The sequence below is a fragment of the Dendrobates tinctorius genome, unplaced genomic scaffold (genome assembly GCF_039654945.1).
Source record: "Dendrobates tinctorius isolate UK_male_01 unplaced genomic scaffold, ASM3965494v1 ptg000074l, whole genome shotgun sequence".
Taxonomy (NCBI): Eukaryota; Metazoa; Chordata; class Amphibia; order Anura; family Dendrobatidae; genus Dendrobates; species Dendrobates tinctorius.
Window position 1 is genome coordinate 3,792,384 of NW_027361742.1, and position 22,071 is coordinate 3,814,454.

The 22,071-nt window shown below is 46.2% G+C and overlaps 1 protein-coding gene across 3 annotated transcripts in view; it reads right to left on the reverse strand.

Moving 5' to 3' along the window:
* CFH (complement factor H) overlaps window positions 1-22,071 on the reverse strand; it is a 712,377-nt gene that overhangs the window by 105,640 nt on the left and 584,666 nt on the right. For all 3 annotated transcript variants that reach the window (XM_073582879.1, XM_073582878.1, XM_073582877.1), the window contains one exon: window positions 9,383-9,556. In XM_073582879.1, the coding sequence (XP_073438980.1) occupies window positions 9,383-9,556 (174 nt within the window). The remainder of the gene's footprint in view (window positions 1-9,382; window positions 9,557-22,071) is intronic.

The following is a 22,071-nucleotide window of genomic DNA, read 5'->3' on the forward strand; positions in this document are numbered from 1 at the left end:
CATTTCTGTGGCCAACAGATTGGATTGGCCATGCAATAATTACAGATTTCACAGGCCACCATTGTTGTGATATTTGTAGGGAAGAGCACTCAGCTGGCCTCTAACTAGTTCTCAGAAAACTATTAGTGATCATATCCATCTCCAGATTAGAATGCATGGAATATTTGTATATTAAGCTCTTTGCTATCTCCACAAGAACCCCACACTCCTTGCTGCCACCAACAATCTTGTTTTTTAGAAAAGTTACAAATATAGGCCCATTGGGCACCATTCTTTTTAGGAGTTTCACACCATCAGGGTCTTCATCCCCTATCCCTCAGAGTATAGGTCATATACCATCCCCCAAGCTCACACACTCACTTCTTGACCACTTTTCTGCCTTGCTTCACACTTCATGTTCTCAGAATTGCCAACCCTTATCCTGGGAGAATTCAACAGCCCCACTTCCCCAACTGCATCCCCGCTTCTATCTCTAGCCACTTCTCGTGACCTCTCACAACTTTCAACCTCTGAGACACACAAAGACGGTAACACTCATGGTCTTTGTCCATCTCAGTTTAATTTCCTATGTAGATATCTCACTTCTTACCCTTTCTCCCCCATGAAATTAGAAGTATAACCACAACTTACACATTTTTAGATTCTCCTTCAAAACATCTGTTTACGGTGGCCTATCACGTTCCCTTATCAAACTCCTTTTTATATATAGCCTATTCTCTACATTTCTGAACATAACTCGCCATCAAACTCAACCATACCCATAGCTTCATGCAGCTTTGATCTATGCACTATTTTCTAAAAATGGTTGGACCATCATTGTAAAAAAAGCATCTCTACTTTGTGTCACCCCCACCTCATTGTAGTTTGTAAGTTCTAAAACCTTTAGCTTTAATTGTTAGATTATCATTAACTTTGCAACTTTTGACTGTTTTGTATGAACTGATGACTTGTGAAGTTCTGCGGAATATGTTGCTGCTTTATAAATAAATATAAATAAAGGTTATTATTATTATTAGATAGAAGATGGTGAGGTTCAAGCTCTTAGCTTTGGCATATGTAGTTCGAAACAATATTTTATGTGAGCACAACTGCACAAACGAGGGCTGGCTGCTGTGCTGACACGAGGTGGAGTACAGTGAACACAACAAGCTGCTGCACTGTGAGACAGGTACAGGCTGAGATCTTATGGTGGGTTGAGAAAGATAGGGTGTGCTTGGTATCTAACATCAGTCAAAAACAGCAGGAATGTCCATTTCTGTATCAGCTGACAGGCTGTCACTCACCCCGACTGTAGAGGGTAAACAATGGGAAGTTCTGCATCCATAGACCTGTATGACAACACTTGCCAAGTTAAGGGAGGAGAAAGAATCAGAAGACGTGGTCAATGGAGTGGACGGTGTTTGGTGAGGCATGCTTGTCTGCATTTTTGCACAGTGAGATTCCCAGATTAACACATATTGATTGCGCATGTGCCAGTTCATGCATGTATTATTCAAATTATTGCATTTTTTTACTTTGTCTTTTTTTAACAAAGTTGGCAGATAATGTGATTTTTGTCAGTCTGAAGAAAAGATCCAAGCTAGTCAACTGCAGACCCACGAATGTTGCTGGCCGCTGACAAGTTGAGGCTGCATTGCATGTCGTGGTTACATAACTCCGTGCCTGTGGGAAGCTGCAATGTAACCTTCTCATGTTCCTCCTCCTCTGCTGAGCTACTCAGCGGCATGCCTCTTGGTCTGCATCAAGTGTGATCTACTACTTCATCATCATCCTCTCTGTTCTCCCACTCCTCACCCTGAGAGTCACCTTCCTCCTTTTCCTGCCCTGACAGCAGAGAACAGTCCACATGCACCTCAAGTATCTGACTCTCATCAGGAATGGATCACCTCTACTCCCCGGGGTTAATATCTGTTGACGAGGTTTGGATTCTACTCAGATCCCACTGCGTCCAGTCATGGATCAAACTGGAAAACAATTGGGCATCGGTGGAGATTATTTCTTCCCCATGACTCTGTGAATCTTTCGAGAACACTTCCGATGCCCTTGGCATAGAATGTGTGAACAGACATCCAGACGTAGCCATCTGTGGTTGCCTACAGTCAGTTGGGCATATGGAGAGTTGTGACGTGGGGAAAAACAAGGGTAATTGAGGTGCCACATCTGAGGACTGTATTGTATATGATGTTAAGGTGGAGGAAGAGGAGCAGAGGTCACTTGATGTAGTGTTTTCCATCTGCTGAAGAACATGTTCTTTCTGTCCTTCATCTACAAAGCGTACTGCTGTGTGACTGCCAAACCAAATAAAGGGAGTGGAGTAGCCTGTAACAGTAACAGAAGTTGTAATTGCTCACTGCCACAAAACAAACCTACTTCTCATCTCTCATATCCTACCTTTAAATTCTCACCTTCAATTACTAGCTACCTCTCCCTCTCCTCTCATGTCAGCAGAAGACTAAGAACTTGACCGAATAATGTCCTACTTCATTCCAAACCTTACCACAGTCTTCATCCCAAGCCTAACCCACCTCTTCAACCTGTCACTAACAACTGGTGTCTTACCTCTTGATTTAAACATACCTCAATCACATCCATCCTCAAAAAGCCCACCTTTGACCCATCCTCTGTGTCTAGCTATCGCCCCAAATAATTTCTCCCCATGCCTCCAACCTGCTGGAACAACATGTCCATTTTGAACTGTCCTCTCACTTTTCTTCTTGCTCCCTCATTGACCACTTACAATATGGTTTCTGACCGCACCATTCCACGGAAACTGCCCTGACTAAAGTCACCAATGCCCTACTAAACATGAAATAAAAGCGACGCTTTTTTGTCCTCCTTCTCCAGGACGTGGCATTTGCCTTTGACATAGTGGATCATTCCCTCTTACGTCAGAATTTCTGATCTCTCGGAATGACAGACTTGGCCCTTTGTTGAATCTCCTCCTACCTAACAGACAGGACTTTCAGTGTCTCCCACTCACATATCACCTCATCATCTCATCCCCTATGTGTCGTTACCCCCCAAGGTTCAGTTGTAGGCCTGGGCACTATGCTTAAGGTGCATGCTCCCTCCCTCTTAAATGGACTGACCATGTCGACCTAAGGTGTTCCCAGCCAATAGCTGGACGACACCTTCTATTCAAGACACCTCCTCCAATATGAAGGTGCTTGAGCTCTGTTGTTAGTTTGCTTTGCATGCTGGCTAGTTGTCAGGTTCCCCAGGTTTGCCCATCTGCTTGACTACACTGTACCCTTCTGCTTGTTCCTGTCTGTGCTTTTCTGTCCATCATCCGGCCCAGAACTCACCTGCTTGTGCCTATCTGTCAAATACCCAGTCCAGCTTGCACCTACCAGTGCTTTTCTGTTCCTTTGCAAGTCCCTTGTGCACCTATAGTTCCAGTGTTTCGGCAGTGCTTGCCTGCATTATTCATCCCTCATTCAGGCTGTAGCAGCATACCTGCTCTTGGGGATCACCTGCCACCATCTGTAGGTCAGCCCTGGTGTAGCAACTGATGCTACCTCCTTGTCCCTCCTTGGGTCACAGTTTTTTCCTGCTGCCTCTTATCTGAGTTGGGATTTGGTAGGCCACCTAGTTACACCCCTCCAGACTTTCCGAGGGATATGGCACAGTGGTTCAACCAACTTGCCTGTTACAGTCTCCATCTGCTGTTTTGGCTGTAGTGGAAGTGATGTTGGTCCCCATTATACTTGTTCTACTCTTTTGCAATTAATGCCACTTTGTTGATGTCTGCCATTAATTTTTGTAACTGTGTAGACTCCTGTTTGGGTCTCCTTCATGTGTGTGTTCCAGTAGCAGTAGGCCTCCGAGACAGGCAGGACCTCACTCCCTTTGAGTCAACTACCCATGTAACTATCCTGAGATTTTTCTGATAATAATAGTCTAAGAAACTGATACTTCTGCCACCTGAGTCTGGCTGAGCATGAAAGCAGTTTGTGTTCTTGCATGTGGTATCAGGGCTTCCAGCACAGCAGGCCTACATTAATCACTCACTCACCTTGTCTTAATTTTACATTCAATTTGAAGCTGTAAATGCTGTTCCAGACCATGATATCTCATGCATGGCTAACTGCTACCATGCCATGCTAAAATTTGTACTGTGGGTGAATTGAGGACACTTTCCTTGTGTCTGCCCCTAGTTTGATGTGTTTTGGCAGCTTTTGGGCCCATTTGAAGGTGCTGTGCATGCATTTGCTCTTGCCTCCCATTGACTTGGATGGCAATCAAATATGTTCGGCGAATATGCAATGAATAAATCGGTGAACATTGCAAATTCGGTGATCATAATCTGAGCCAAACATTGAAATATTTTCTCATCTCTAATTGAAGAGTTTGCAGTGACTATATGGGAGGTAAATACATATATTCCATGCATTGGAATCAGAGGTGTATATATACAGTTGAAAACAGAAGATTACATACACTATATAAAAGACACATAAGCATGTTTTTCTCAATATCTGACATGAAATCATAATACCGTATATACTCGTGTATAAGCCGAGTTTTCAGCACATTGTTTTGTGCTGAAAATGCCCCCATGGGCTCACACACGAGTCAATTGCCCCAGAAAGCTGGCGGGGGAAAGGGAGTGATGGAGCTGCGGGTGACAGAGGCAGGAGCTGGTGTCTGTGGCTAAAGCCTGTGTCACTGGTGCACAGTAACAGTTGCAGCCGCCGGCTTCCAGAATACATCCTACTCACCCTCCTGCATGCCCTGTGTAACAAATGGAAGCGGAGGCACAGGTGATGAAGTTCACATTCATCTTTTATTTTTTGAGAGGAACTTCGGGACCATGGTCCGGGGGGCTCTGAAGGGGGCGTGACTAATGAGCCCCCAGGTACCCATAGTAAGATCTCTCGAACAGGACCAGAGTGGAATACCTGAGGGACACAGGTACTACCTCCAGTTAGACTACGGACACGTGGCAGCTGTTCCAGTGGGACAAACGGGTAAACAGATATTACAAATGTGGTGGAGCTGACCGGCGGACACTGGGCATACGAGGTGAAGCTGGCTCTGGCGAGGATAGTCAGGGAGAAAGCTGGCTCCAGGAACTTTAGCGTTGTTCAAGGGTGAGAACTGCTCCTGTACCTATGGAGGAAGCATCTACCTCAAGAAAAAATTGCTCATTAGAATTCGAACCATGAAGAACAGGTGCGGAAGCGAAAGCTTTTTGAGAGAAATAAAGGCCTCCTCTGCCTCGGGGGACCATTACTTGGAGTTTACACCTTTCCAGGTTAAAGCTGTGATGGTTGCCACTTGGGTGAAAAAGTGTGGAATGAACTGCCGATAGTAGTTGGCGAAACCCAGGAACCATTCTATGGCTTTCAGCCGAGACGGACGAGGCCACTTGAGGACTGCAGACAACTTCTCCGGGTCCATTTTTAATCCTGCGGAGGACACTATGTAACCGAGGAAAGGCAAAGAGAATTGTTCAAAGAGGCATTTCTCAAATATGGCATAAAGCCTGTTCTCTCTGAGTCTTTGTAAGACCAGACGTACTTGCTTCCGGTGCGAGGCCAAGTCTGCAGAGAAGATCAGAATGTTGTCCAGGTAAACAACGACACAAGTATAGAGCAGATCCCTGAAAATGTCATTAACAAATTCCTGAAAAACTGCGGGTGGATTGCTTAGGCCAAATGGCATTACCAGGTATTCATAGTGGTTATCTCGAGTGTTGAAGCTGTTTTCCATTCGCCTTCTTCTCGAACTCTGATCAGGTTGTAGGCCCCTCTGAGATCTTTTTTGTTGAAGATATTAGCCCCTCGGAGACAATCAAACAGCTTTGAAGTAAGAGGTAATGGATGCCTGTTTTTTACCGTGATCTGGTTTAGGCCCCGGTAGTCGATACAGGGCCGCAGGGATCCGTCCATTTTCTTCACGAAGAAGAATCCTGCTCCTGCCGGTGAAGATGACTTCTGGATAAATCCTCTGGCCAGTTTCTCTTGTATGTAGTCAGACATAGCTTGAGTCTCTGCTTGAGAAAGAGGATAAACTCTCCCACGAGGGAGATCAGTCGGACAGTCATACGACCTGTGTGGAGGTAGTCTCTCTGCCTCCTTTTTCCCAAAGACATCAGAGAAGGACCAGTAAGAAGAAGGTAATCCTGGCAGGGTAACTGGTTGGACTGGAGGTGAAACAGGTTGAATCCAGGTTAGACGTCGATCCATGCAGGAATCTCGCCAACGCAGAACCTCTCCTGGTCTCCAATTTAGGACTAGTTCATGCATCTGAAGCCATGGTAGACCTAAAAGCAAGGGGTGAGACAAATCAGGGTACACATAAAAACGGATTCTTTAGGAATGCGTTAGACCTACTCGAAGTTCCACAGGCTTGGTCTGAAACTGGACGGGCTCGGTCAGGGGTTTGCCATCTACGGCGGTCACCCACAATGGGTCAGGAAGACGCTGGACTGGTAAGCGGTAATGATCCACAACCGCCTGCTGGATAAAGTTCCCGTTGGCTCCAGAATCCAGCAAACAGAGTTCAGACAATTTTATTGCTCCGCAGGACACGGAGACCGAGATTTGCAATTATGGAGAGGAATGTTCTCTACCTAGGGTGGCCTCTCCTACTGAGCCTAGGCATTGGAGTTTTCCAACCTCTTTGGACAGGTATGAATCAGGTGCTCAAGACTACTGCAGTAGAGGCAACTTCCCGCTTTGCGACGCACCTCCTGGCGGCAGCTGGCCAAGCTTACACAATTAACCTCCATGGCCTCAGGGGAGGAAGACGATGTAGCCGACTTAGGAGAACTAGAGCAAAGCTGATAGGGCCTTCTGTTTCATTTGATCTCCTTGGAATGTTCTTGAAAGTGCAGATCTATCCGGGGTTGCTAGAGATATCAGATCATCCACGGTAGTAGACCTGTCCCGTCCTGCCAGCTCATCCTTGATTCTTCCCGACAAACCCTCCCAGAAGGTAGCCACCAAGGACTTGTTGTTCCAGGATAATTCAGGCGAAAGAGTGCGGAACCGAACAGCATACTGAGCCACCATGAGAGTTCCTTGATGTAGGCGGAGCAGAGTTGAAGCTGTTGACGTGACTCGACCAGGTTCATCGAAGGTCCTACGAAATACTTCTAGGAAAGACTGAAAGACTGAAGATCATTAATCAGAGGATCCCCTCTCTCCCACAGAGTGTTCAGCTAGGCGAGGGCCTCTCCAGCGAGATGTAACATTATGAAGCAAACCTTGGCACGGTCAGAAGCAAACATATGCCCAAGGATTTAGAAGTGCAGCATGCACTGATTGATGAAACCCCGACACTGAGCGTGGTCGCCATGGAAGCAGGTGGGAGCTGTCAGGCGAGGACCTTCACATGCCGTGCAGGCGGATACCTGGGTGCTGCAGGACAAGCCATTTGCAGTCGAGGACAGCAGGGAATCCATGCGGGTAGACAAGCTGCGTAGATAAGTCGTGATCTTGTACTGTTGATCCCTTCGACAGGTCACCTCTTGGCAAAGCTCCACAGTCAGAGATCTCTGGGATCCAGCAGATTCCATGGCCGGAGCAATCTGTAACGAATGGAAGCGGAGGCACAGGTGATGAAGTTCACATTCGTCTTTTATTTTTTGAGTGGAACCTCATGACCATGAGGGGCGTAACTAGTGAGCCCCAGGTACCCATAGTAAGATCCCTCCAACAGGACCAGAGTGGAATACCTGGGGATGGAACTTGAGAGTAATGGTACAGATATCATCTTGGATAGTCGAACAACAAGTCGCTGATATTCTGCAGAAACAAACAGTGTAAGCAGAGTGCCAAACAGAATGCTGTAACAGCGCAGGCAGAACAGAGACTGAACCGGGATTAGCAAGAGTAGATATTCTTTGCTCTGGCACCCATCCTATGGCGGAGGGGCCAGAAATAGTAATCAATGCGCTGCCATTAGTTAATTGATATTTTCAAAAAATGCGTCCTGTCTCTTTAAGAGACTGGAGGTAAGCATGCGCGTCCGAAGCATTCTCCCTGAAGGCCTGCTGGCAGCGCACCAGGAAGTGAGCACTGAGTATTTCCAGGATCACTCGCCAGGAACTCGGGTCTCCACCCAGCAATTTTGATGGACTTTAGAGACCCAATCACGGTGCAGGGATTGTCTGCCAGGCCATGAAACGCCACAGCCATCTTTGTTGTGGTCGTGCAATGATTGGCTGGCTGCACAGCATCATCAGGGGTATAAGGGACCGGATGCCAACATGCTCAACGCATTCAGCTCCGGATTCAGAGAGTGTAAGGAGAGCGGCTGCCATAATAGGGTCAGAATTTGGCATTTCTTAGTTAGTGTGGGGTCTACCATCCTAAATACTCAGATCCAGCTAAAACAACAGTCCTTTCAATGACCAATTCTGCATTATATAGGTTCCAGTGTTAGGCAGGCAGGGGAGTGTATGTCACTGTATACAAATCAGTGCAAAGCCTGCAGGCACTGTATGTGTGTATATAGAGCATTGCTTATATCATATCTGTGCATGATAAAAGTCTGGCCAGTTTACGGCTTTTTTCTCTTTTTTGCCTGGCTGTTATTTTTGCTTAAAGAAAGCATTATTTAGGCCAAAAAAAGGCCACCCATTTTTTGGTGCGGTATCTTCATGCCAGCTTTTATCTGTGCATGGCTAAAGTTTGGCCAGTTTATGGCTTTTTTCTCTTTTTTGCATGGCTGTTATTTTTGCTGAAATAAAGCAGTATTTAGGGCCCCCCCCCCAAAAAAAAAGGACACCCATTTTTTGGTGTGATATCTTCGTGACTTATATATAAGGATACAAAGTATCCAAAGACACTATCATAGAAATGTAAAATTAAATACAAATTTATTGCAAAAAAAAAATAATATTAAAAAATGGACCATATAGTAACTGATACATTTGAGAATTCAAAGAGGGAAAATAAATCAAGTGTAGGAAAAAGGAGGTTGTAAGTGAGGTCAGACTATGGGTAACAAAAACAATATATAATGTATTTGTTCAACCAAAGAACACTGATCAAAGTAAAAATACATATAAAACAAATGACCATCAATGAAGTACGGTAAATCAGTCCATGTAGAAACAATTACAAAGTAATGCTTACCCATGGTAAAGTCAGCAGACCATAAACAATGCCACCACCGACCCAATGCTCGTTTTGCAGCTGAGCATTCTCAAGGGGACAGTAGAATATCCAGAGTAGCGGATGCTCAAAAGTTGCACATTTTTCACAGAAAGTGAATGCTTTTTCTTCTGCAAAAAATTTTGTTTTGCAACACAATACATTTCCTCTAGCATACTATTAATTACATACTAGTTATTGTTACTGTTGAAATTGGTTAGGTTTTCTGTTTCCACTTTACTTCAAACGTTTTCGATGTAAAATACTTTACTTACCAACGCATTTTGGAACATTCATCCACTTTCCTTTCACACATTTTGCTGAATCTCCTCCAGAAAATCCATAGTTATCGTTACACGTAAATTCAGCACTTTCACCATGTTTATATGTTTTCTGCTCTTGTATAACAAATGCATTTAAAACTTCTGGAGCCCCTTCACATGAATCTTCTAAAAAATCAAAGCAAAATAAAAAATTGTTAAAACACCTCAGGAGAAGAAACCGACTATTAAGTCATTAATAGCTGTGCGAAAATTTCTGCAAAATGCCATTTGAGGACATAAAAGTACATTTAATACACTACACTGATGAGTGATGTTTGCCTGCAATTTGTTTCAATCTTAATATTAGTTTGAATTTTTCCCTTTACTGCTATTTTATTAGGGAATGTGCTGCAGCCAAATCAATCACAGCAAACAGCTAATTATTTCATTGTGAAAATAGAGCAATCCGGCTGCACAATTACATCATAAAATGTTAAATCTGCTATTACAGATTATTATCTTAATATTTGGTAAACTAGAGCTGACTGCATCTTTTGAAATTTGAATTCACCAGCTTTGCTGAATTTTCCCCAAAATTTGATTTGAGACAAATAAATTTCCAACAAATCTCAATACTTTAAAACCTCTAATAGCCCCAAAAATATGAAAATAGTATTTGGAGGTTTCCTAGGTTTGTGCTTAACCCCTTTTAAGATATTTAACACAAACATAGATGGCTAGGGGAAAACAGATGGTAACATGTGATAACTAACAGGGCACTTTGGTGGCATGTAGGGGACAAATTCTTCGATAGATGCTACTGTGTAGGTGCAGCTGGCACCATTTTAAGAAATATTTTTTCCAGACTAAATGTATATGACTAAATAAAATAATTTAATGCATATTACAGATGTGATCATGCTGCAGAACAGGTGCCACCCCCAGCACCTACCTGCTGAATGAGATTTTTTTATTTTTTTCAATACATATTATATACAGTATGTAAAATAAGGGGAAGGTCACTGAGGGATCAGTGACCTGTCATAAGCCATCAGTATGAATATCTAAGCAGAGCACCATCTAAAGTCCCACCACCACAGGCCTGCCCCAAAGCACAAGAATTTTATTAACTGAAAACTGAAAATAAATATTAAACAACAACTACAATTTCATCAACCCAGGTATCATTTAGTATAACAGTACCAACCTGACACTGTCTGTAGGTTACACAGCAAAAGCCTGCTGACAGGTTCCCATTAAGCTATAGTTTTCTCAGCCATACAGTGCTACATGGTCTGTGAACATTTATGTGATCTCTAAAACTTAGCAAAAGCTTTTAAACATTTTGTTGGATTCCATTTCTCAGCCATACAGTGTTAAGTGGTCCACAAACATTTCTGTGATCTCTAAAACTGAGAAAAACTTTTAAAAATGTTGTAGTGTTCCATTTCTCAGACTTACAGTCTTACATGGTCTGAGTACATTTCATGATCTCTAAAACTAAGCAAAAGTTTTTAAAGATTTTGTAGGGTACCATTTCTCAGCCATACAGTGTTACATGGTGTGGGTATATTTCTGTGATCAATAAAACTGAAAAAAATCATTTAAACAATTTTCTTAATTGAATTTGATTGTCATCCATACACTTTTGCATTCTTTCTGTTACATTATGGTGGAGTAAACTCCCCAAAACCATTTTGATTGCTGTAGGTGAGCAATTTTTATCTTTTATAACAAATAAGCTTGGTTTCAAGACACCTAGTAATTACAAAATGCATAAGGTATGCATTAAGGAACAGGGAGATGGAAGTACTGATGATGGTGTAAGGTTCTCGCAGGAATGCAATATGCAGTGACGGGACACAGGCAGAGCAAGGGTTAACAGGTTTATTTACAGGGGAATACTCCGTGCAGGGAGGTAAAGGGTTAAGCAGCATGAATGGAAAAGGATGTATTGAGACAAACAGTACAGTAAATCAAACATAAATTAAACGTGAAGAACTACGGTTCAAAATAATGTCGGTTCAATAGCATGGATGCCAGGAAGTCCGCTCCTGCTGTGAACTCAATGGTGCCAGCAATGGCTGGCACGGTGTCCTCTCTAGTAGGATCCAGCAAATAACAATACCCGGTCTTCTGGTGACAATGGTCAGTGTCTGGTACCTTCCACTGCCCCTCGTCCATATAGTGCAGATGCCTACAAGGGTACGGGCCATGGTACTGTATAAGCCCTATGTGTCTCCTGCACAACTCTCCTGACAGTTTCGGTCAAACGAGCCCAAAGTGGCTGATGGTAATGCGGGTCACGGTCTTATAGCAGCCCAACGTGGCTCGGCAGGTGTTTACTTAAACAGTCTTGGTGCAAGTGCCTGTCTTGTCCCCGATCACTCTTAAGGGGCACGTGTGTAGTACTCACGGACATGGAGCGCTCTGAGTCTTGCTTACTGGTAGTCACCGGTACACACTGCACGTACCTCTCTCTCTCTTTTCCTGGCTGCAGGCTGTGGGAAATGATGGTCGCTGGTACTCCCCAGACAAAGCACCTCTCTCTCTCTGACTGCGGCATGACAGACTCTGCTCCGTTCTGCAGTGGCTCTACTCTGTTCTGCACTCGGCTACTCTCCTGGCAGCTTTTCTGCTCTAGATCGACGGACCCTGCCACAATGCCGGTACCCGGTGGGGAAAGGGGCAGCCGAGCGCACCACTCACGGCTCTGCACACTGCTCTGTGTTCGCGCCAAACTCCTGTCCTTCGTGCGCTTTTCCCTTTTATCTGCCGGCTGCTGCGCGCGCTGTTATGATTGAGTCACCGAGGAGGAAAAAACAAAACACAAGCTCAGCCCAGAAAATCAGAGAGGTTGGAAACTAGCGGATTGCAGACCCCTAATACTATCACACAACTAGCAGTAGCCGTGGAGTGTTCCTACGGTGATCCTAGACACCTCGTCATAGCCGGAGATCTACATAAGCCTAAAGAGAGAAAAGGGAAAAACTGACTGCCCCAGAGCAGACCCCAAAGCAATAGGCAGCCCCCAACATATAATGACGGTGAAGCAAGATGAAAACACTAGCACAGATAGAAAGATAGGTTGAGCAAATGATGGGGCCCAAGCTAACTAAAAAGGACAGGACAGAAAAGCTGCTGTCTGCAATCCGAGAAAACCCTGCTAAAAATATTACCAACACAACTGATAAGCAAAAGGGACTCTGAAGTCACTAGACTTCAAACCCTATATCAGCACTCAGAATATTCTGAAAGCAGAGCAAAAGAGAACACTGATCAAGGAATAAGAATCCAGCACACCCCCGGCCGGGGATGGCTGAACTCAGAAAACAAGGAAATCAAAACCAAAACTAATAAGTTCAATAGCAGAGCAAAAACTTATCTTTGGGAAGCAGGAATCAGACTGGTCTCCAAGAATCCAGCAGAGAAATCACCAGCCACTCAGAAGGGCGTCGGCTGCCTTATATCCAGTCTGAAGTTCCCGTTGCCCAGTCACAATCCACCTGATCAGGTGTTTGGTTTCTTTCATCCAAATCAGCCTCACTACCTTCCTTCACCAGAAGAGGGAGATCCTCAGACACAAAAGGTGAATGAACAGATGAGCTCACAACAGCGCGCTCTCTACCTGTCTCTCCCCACCTCTCCGGGTAAGCAAGAAGGTCCCTCCCTCTCATGCTTCTCTCACGCTGCAGGGGAGGTCCGCCTCCTCAAAACTGTCACTCGGGATCTGAGGATGCAGCCCTTTTAGTTCCAGACTCGACATTCAGGTACTCATGGTCCGGTCTATCTCCTTTCATTTCCCCTCTCTTTTAGCTCGCCATTCCACGGGCGAGGATTCTTCGTACTCCACTATAGTTTTCTGAGGGTCGACAGATGCCCATAATTTCCGCAACCTCTCCTGCCTCTCCTGGATCACATTCTGCCAGTAAAGCTTGTTAGGGTCACTACAAACTTCAGACTGAGTGGCAGGGAACAGGGGTTCATCCAGGTCCCATGGAGCAGCAACCTCCGAGGCCTGCTCCTCTTCTGGATCAACGTATGACAGGTTGAGAGATTATTCCTCTTCATATTCCATAGCTGCAGGAGGAAACATTTCAGGAATACCTTGCATCTCCTCTACTTGGTCAGGATCCCTTGGGCTGGCGGGAGGCCAACTTTCCACTTCAGAGAATGGAACAAGTGGTTCCTCCTCCTCACCATCTGACACCTTGGGAACAAGTGTCGTGGGAACACATGGCACTTTCTCCCCTTCTTTGGGAACTTGTGAAAGGCAAGGTAGCAAAACACTTCGGTGGTCTTCTCGGGTGGACATCCCTTCCTTTCCTTTGGGCTGAGCCTCACAGACAGAACCTTCAGACCCAATTTGGAGTTCCACCAGGTTTGGCTCCACACCCCTGACCAAGGCAGACACCTCAGCGTAGACAGTCGACCCCTTCTCCATCTCTTCTCGGCGCCTGACGTCATGGCTCTGTCTGGCTCTGGGTGCGGCTGCTCTCTTCTCGCTGTACCTTGTTTCCCAGGGGCGGAGTTCTATTCAACTTGCAGGACTTTCGGAGGGATGAGCGAACATTCCCCGTTGCCTGTCTTGAGCAGGGCAACTTCTGGATAGGTGTCCCATTCTTCTACACATCCAACACCCTTGTCTGTGTCTGTCTGGTGGGTGCTTTGGTCTGGATCATCGACCTCGGCGGGTAGCATATCTCAATGTCGTCTGCTCTTCACTCCATGAACTGGGAGCAATTCTTGGGACAACTGCTGGGGCACATGTGATGCTCCGTACCTCTCCCCTAACTTCCTTTAGGTTTTGCTGTGAGTCACCTTGGGGTATGACACGGGACCCCAAGACAGCCATAAGAGCTTCCTCCAGCCATTCAACTTTTTCCCATACCTTCTGTATTCCCTGCCATAATTCGCGGGTCCACATTGGCTCTTCCTTATTTGGTCTGATTAATCTGCAACACTGGACCATTCCTGTCAAGGCTGAAACCCCCGGCTCATGCTCACCTATGCACGCCTCTGCCCCAATTTCTGCAAAAGTCATGGGCAGGTTAGCTCGCTGGTGCTCACGCAATGCCCACCCAAGCAGCACATCTCTCAGGCCTGTCACCAACTGGTCTCGCAGCACTATGTCAGGGAGTCGTATGCCTATGCCATCTTTCTTAAGAATTGCAGTGTGCAACTCCTGTAGCACGTTCATGTACTGTATCACAGTCTCCCCCTCTCTTTGAATACGCCTAAATAAGCATGTGCGTAACTCCCCTACGTTTGTGGGGTCTACATGTGTCTCTTCAAGAATTTGAAGTATTTTGCCAAAGGTGTCTCGTTCATGGGGAATTCATAGCATGACTGAATCCCTGGCCTCTCCATCTAGAGCAGTGTCCCCCAACTCCAGTCTTCAAAAGCCATCAACAGGTCATGTTTTCAGGATTTCCTTAGTATTTTACATTTGATGGAATTCCTGCCTGTGCAGGTGATGCAATGATCACCTGGGCAATACTAAGGAAATCCTGAAAAAATGACCTGTTGGTGGCTCTTGAGGACCGGAGGTGGGGAACACTGATCTAGAGCCATCAGGGCAACCTCCGCCGTTAACGCAGGAGTCATGGGGCACATTCTCATCATTCCTCTGACCTGCTTAGTCCAGCTCTATAACAGAACGCTAGACCCTATAAACTTGGGAAGATTACTCGAAATTGTCCCCAGAGGTATTCTAGCCCTTGGAGCTCCACCAACCGCTTGATCAGCTACCCCTGTGCTCGTAGACTGCATCCTGCTGACTACACCAAGTGTAAGGTTCTCGCAGGAACATGGGATGCAGTAATGGGACACAGGCAGAGCAAGGGTTAACAGGTTTAGTTACAGGGGAATACTCCATACAGGGAGGTAAAGGGTTAAACAGCATGACTGAAAAAGGAAGTACGAATATGCAAATAAAGTCCGTGGAGCCTCATTTAAGAATCTCAAACACGGGACTAGCCAGATCTTCCTCCAGGGAAGGACCCAGCCAAGGAGTGGCTCCTTTCAGAAACCACCATTACCACCATATTAAATGGCCCTTTAAGTAAATATCCAGTTCTTTACGAGTTTACAGATATGACAAGAGCAATACCAAGATTCAGGTATCCATCCACAGACAGCTGTTTCAGGGTGTTGCCCCTCATCAGTGTGGAGTAGGATTCTGGCTAGGTGGGAGCAATGCCTAGTAGACCAACATCACGAAACAATCACTGACCTCAGGGAGACCAGTCAAAGAAAACACTGCGGCAGCCAGCAAAGGCGCTCAATCACAGTGAAATCCTAGGTGCATTGCTCCCTGGGAAATACGAATATGCAAATAAAGTCTGTGGAGTCTCATTTAACAGTCTCAAACACGGGACAAGCCAGACCTTCCTCCAGGGAAGGACCCCGCCAAGGGGTGGCTCCTTTCGGAAACCACCATTACCACCATATTAAGTGGCCCTTTACGTCAATATCCAGCTCTTTACGAGTTTACAGATATGACAAAGGAAATACCAAGGCAGCTGTCTGTGGATGGATACCTGAAAAGGAAAGGATACCCGAAAGGAGCCATTACGACCATATTAAGTGGTCCTTCCCTGAAGGAAGATCTGGCTAGCCTTAGCCGGCTGCCGCAGTGTCTTCTTTGACTGGTCTCCCTGAGGTCAGTGATTGTTTCGTGATGAAAAAGGAAGTAGGGAGACAAACAGTACAGTAAATCACAGGATATTCTTAAACGTGAAGAACTATGGTTCAAAATAACAGTGGTTCAATAACACGGATGTCAGGAAGTCCTTAAACTGCAGCTCCTGCTGCAAACTCAGTGGCGCTAGCAATGGCTGGCACAGTGTCCTCTATAGTGGGGTTCAGCAAATAACAAATAACCCCTTCTTCTGGTGACAGTGGTCAGTCTCCGGTACCTACCACTGCCCCTAGTCCATATACTGCAGATGCCTGCAAGGGTACGGGCCACGGTACTCTTTAAGCCCAGTGTGCCTCCTGCACAACTCCCCTGACAGTCTCAGTCAAACGAGCCCAAAGTGGCTGACGGTAATGCAGGTCACGGTCTTGTACCAGCCCAGTGTGGCTCAACAGGTGTTTACTGGCAGAGTCAGGGTGCAAGTGTTTGTCTTGTCTCCGAGCACTCTTATGGGGCACATGTGTAGTACTCATGGACACGGAGTGCTGAGTAGTTACCGGCACACACTGCACGTCTCTCTCGCTCTCTGTTCCTGGTTGCTGGTGGTGGGAAATGACGGTTGCTGGTGTGCGGGGCGCTGGTACTCCCCAGACAAAGCACTTATCTCTCTCTGACTGCGGCACAGCAGACTCTACTTTGTTCTGTAGCAGTTCTGCTCTGTTCTGCAGCGGCTCTGCTCTTTTCTGCAGAGGCTCTGCTCTGTTCTGCACCCGGCTACTCTCCTAACAGTGGTCCCGCTCTAGATCGTCAGATCCTGCCACAATGCTGGTAACCGGTGGGGAAAGGGGCAGCTGAGCGCACAGCTCACTGCTCTACACACTGCTCTGTGTTCGCGCCAAACTCCCGTCCTTCGCGCTCTTTTCCCTTTTATATGCTGGCTGCTGTGCGTGCTTTCTACCTGTCTCTCCCTGCCTCTCTGGGTCAGCAAAAAGGTCCCTCCCTCTCAGGCTGCAGGGGAAGATCCGCCTCCTCAAAGCTGTCTCCCGGGAACCGAGGATGCAGCCCTTTTAGTTCCGGACCCGGCATGCAGGTACCCACAGTCTGGTCTATCGCCTCACAAAAGTACACGCAGATGTAAGGACATGGGGCAGGTTTGAATATGGTTGTTGCTGGAACACAAAAAACATGCCAATCCATGACACATAGGATCCAGTTCCACTTTGCAGGGAGGCAAAATACACAACTTTATAATCCTTAAATAGAAGAAGAATGGGACCACCAGAAGTCTTCCTAGACCTGGCTGTCCAGCCAAACAGCAATCGTGGGAGAAGAGCCTGGGTGAGAGAGGTAAAGAAGAACCCCAAAATCACGGTGGCTGAGCTCCACAGATGCAGTAGGGAGATGGGAGAAAGTTCCACAAAGTCAACTGTCGCTACAGTCCTCCACCAGTTGAGCCTTTATGGCAGAGTGAGATTATATAAAAAAAAACTGTCCTATATATTACAAAAATGGCACTTCAGAATAGAACCACAAGCAGCCATGATGGTTCCCCTGTGCCTCAACGCGCGCTTTGCCAGTAGCTTTTTCTGGGGCGTGTCATAGTGGGGTGGGGACGAAAAACCTCTTCAGGACCTGGCGGCGCGCCATGTCCTGAAGAGGTTATTCATCACAGGTGGAGGCACAGTGGATCCTAGCAATTTCATTGGCTCCTACTTCTTTTAAAGATACCTCTCCACCCTATGACATGCCCTGGAAGAAGCTACGGGCACTGTATCATTTGACAGAAGGGAAATATCTGTGAAATCACCACCTGTATATGTCGATGAAGAGCTTGCCGAGGTGTTAAGGCTGGCAAAGCTGACTCTCCATTGCTCTCAGCATGTATACCTGGCTCCCCTGTGTTTGAGGATAGATTTATTCAGATGCCATGTATACACCTGATTATTAGTAAAATCAGTGGTGTCACGAACAAACTTATTTTTCTTGATTATAGCAATGTCCTTTTGCATTTTATCCACATTTGCCCAAATTTTGTCCTTAGTTATTTTAAACTCAGGCAGCTTCTGATGTTTAGATAAGGACGTGTTGATATTTTTTATTTCACATTTGAGTTTTTTCAATTCAATTTCTTCATGTTTAGCTATAAGTTCCATAGTCTGAGACCTTTGGGAATCATCTCTTTGGAGATATACGATTTTAAAGTGGGGTGGGGCGGTATCTTTAAAAGATGTAGGGGGACAATGAAATTGCTAGGATCTGCTGTGCCTCCAACAGTGACAAATAACCTCTTGAAGACATGGCGGTGCTGCAATGTCCAGAAGAGGTTATTTGTCCCCACTAGTGATGGGCGAGCATTAAAATGCTTGGGTGCTCGTTGCTCGGGTCGAGCAAATTGGAATACTAGGGTACTCGGACAAAACAACAAACCCAATGTAAGTCTATGGGAGACCCGAGCATTTTTATCGTGATCACCCGGGGGTCCTTTTAAGGTCTAAAAACGTCTGAAAATGATGGAATCACTGCTCAAATGACACGGGAACATCATGGGGATCAGCCATAGAAGCATTCCTGACTTCTAGTTCACAGCTTTATTTAAACAATACTGTCAGAGTTTCATGCCATTTTTACGGGTGCACCAAAAAACATACCAAAACGAAACCAAAACGGATTTTGCTGGGAAATATGTTAAAGTACATTCTTTGTAGGTTAATGACTTGTATATAAGGCAAAATAAATAACCCCAGACAAAAATGTTCCTCCACCACTTGGGCTTTTTTCAGATGCAGCATTTTTTAAGCGTTTTTCAACTTTAACATTGCTTTCAACCAAAAAAAATGCATTCCCTGGGAAATGTCATTGTAACATTTACCAACCCAAGTTGGCCATGTGGTGTGTGACGCATAAGCAGACACATCTGTTTCATTTATGAAGGAGGGACTCTTAAAGTCACAGAGCCTATTTTTTTACAGGGACATCAGGCAGCATTAATCTGCTTAAAGGGCCATTATTAAACAGTGGTCTCCTAAACTGTTATAGCCTATGCAGTGAGTGGATGGGCTGCCAAGAATTACGACGCACCCCAATACCCCTTTCACGAGATGTCTTGGAGGGCTTCCCTGCAAAATGTTGCATTGAATGCAAGGTCTGCCCTGCTACTAAGTCATATGCACCCCAATAAGCCTTTGAACCCACATACTGGATGGGCCCAGGAAAATCCACTTCACATTATTCATTTTGTACTCCCATTCTGTTTTCTTATGCATTTACTGCAAGGCCTGCCCTGCTACCAAGTCATATGCACCCCAATAACCCCAATTCCCCCCTTGGAAGAAACATGGAGGAGGGCCTCTTAACAATAAATATCCCATTAAAAAGGAGCAGGTCTCCTAGACTTGAAATCCCCATACACTAAGTGTGTTAGCTGGCAAACATTTTCCCCTGTGGGGTACACCTCAACCTTTTCCATAACAAGTATTTTACGCCCAGCCAAACCACCCACCCTTGTTCGTGTGACGACTCGTGGAGTGGACCCTCTGGGCTGTGATACCAACCCACCCCGGGCGAGCTGACCTAGTGAGGACCACCCCCTATACAGTGAGCATCAGGGGCCCGCCCAGGGGAATAAAGTACCTTGACTGTTGGAACCAGGTGGCCGACTTGAAGGAGTCACAAGAGACGGTGTTTAGCAGGGTGAAGACGGAGGCACGCAGGATACAGGAATATGTAAAGCGCGTCGGGGCATGCTGGGTACGGAAATGCGTAGAGCGTGTACACCGGGGCACACAGGGTACAAGATGATTCAGGACATGTACTGGGAATCACACCTGGGTACAAAACAGAGCAGAGCGTGTGCTGGGAAGCACGCCTGGTTACAAGACAGAGCAGAGAGTGTGCTGGGAAGCATGTCTGGGTACAAGACAGAGCAGAGCACGTGCTGGGGCACACGCCTGGGTACAAGACAGAGCAGAGGGTGTGCTTGGAAGCACGCCAGAGTACAAGGTAGTGGACCTGAGCACAGAGAGCCATCATGCAGGCACCAAGAAGGCCTAGCAAGGAAGCAAAAGCGATAATCAGGTGCCACCTACAGGATGATTAGATGAGAAGACGTGTGATTTTGGTCAGTAAGGAGGTGATGTCAGGTACAGATAGGTATATGTACGTGTCATCGGCGTAGTGATGAGATTGCAAACTGTTCCATTACATCAGCTGTCCCAGGCGGAAAGTGTAGTTGGAGAAGAGTAGGGGTCAGTCCTAGAACTGAGCCTTGGGGAACACCGAAAGACAGGTGTTGAGGTGAGAAGATGGTGTGGTAGAGGAAGACAATGAATGTCCCCCTAACAGTCTTGTTGTTTTTTAAAGACTCTACCGATAACCCCAAAAAGGCCATTTGCAGCACCGGTCATGCTCTCATCAGCATGGGTAGCCAAACTACCAGCCTTACCACCACCAGCATGATCAGGCACATGGCAGAAAAGCACCACCCGACTTTGTTGGTCGAACACCAGGCTCCATGAACAGTGTCTGCGCGTTATACCACTGTTTCTTCCACTGTTGTGCGTGCAAGCCAATCCCCTGTCCATGGTGCATGCAAAGATGCCTCCTGCCCTGCATCTGTAGTTGCACACAAACTCAACTAACACCATTAACAAGCATGTCCACGTCCTTGTCCCAATGCAGCGTTCAGTTGTCCATACCCCAGTCCTTGGAACGTAAGCGGAAATACGCAGCCAATGCCAGAGTACTAAATTCACACATTTCTCATCTGCTTGCACTTGAAATGTTGCATTTTATGCTCATGGTAGACGGAAGCTTTCTGCAACCTGATGGCAGTGACCGTAACTAGATACTCGGTCCACACCCGCAACTATTTCTCCCGGTCTTCTGTCACGGCATTACGCAAGCAAGCACATGTACCACAGCATTATGCGGGCCCTCAATAATGCTGTTACAGGGAAAGTGCACCTAACCACGGACACATGGACAATCCTTGTGGGTAGGGATGGTACAGCTCGCTGACGGCACACTAGGTTAGCATAGAAGATGTCATGACCCAGTTGGACATTGGGAGACCATGTCACTGATGTATGGAGGAGACAGGTTGTGCAAGACTTCGTATGTCATAGTTAGCCTATGGGCAATAGGAAGGCAGTGAAGGGCCTGACAGAGAGGAGAGGCTGGGGAATAACGGAGGGACAGTTGGATTACTCTGGCAGCAGAGTTTAGGATAGGTTTGAGTGTTGCAAGAGTGCTAGAGGGGAGGCCAGAGAGTAGAAGGTTGCAATAGTCGAGGAGGGAGATCATAAGGGCGTGCACAAACATTTTTGAAGTTTCATGGATTGTACGGATCCAGGAAATGTTTTAGAGTTGTAGTGGGCAGGAGGAGGCAAGGTCTTGGATATGTAGCTTGAAAGAAAGGGCAGAGTGGAGGATCATCCCAAGGCCACAAACATGCGGGACTATTTGTCCCGGAGTGCTGTCCCGGCATTACACAGACACGTGTCCCACAACATTACCGGTGCCCTTCACAATGCTGTTACTTGTTAAATCCATCTAACCACAAACACATGGACAAGTGCTTGTGGTCAGGGATGGTACATCTCACTGAGGGCACACTGGGTTAACATAGTGGAAGCCAGGAATCCAATGAGAGAAAAGAATAGCAAAGCACTCACCGATCAAGGTGAAAAAGTTCACTTTATTTAGCAATCCACATTAAAACTTCATGGCCGGGAGGCTGGAGGGAGGAGTGAGCAGTGTCTGATGATGGTCGTTTCGCGATTACTAGCACTTCGACCCGTCGAAGTGCTAGTAAGCACGAAACGGCCATCGTCAGACATTGCTCACACCTCCCTACAGCCTACTGGCCATGAAGTTTTAATGTGGATTGCCAGATAAAGTGGACTTTTTCACCTGGATCGGTGAGTGCTATGCTATTCTTTTCTCTCATTGGATTCATACATTGTGTTTTCTGCACCAGCACCCGAGATCTCGGGGTTCAGCCTCCATGAGCAGTGTGGACTTGACAGTCTCATATCGGCAGTAGTATTGGCAGTGCTGACCG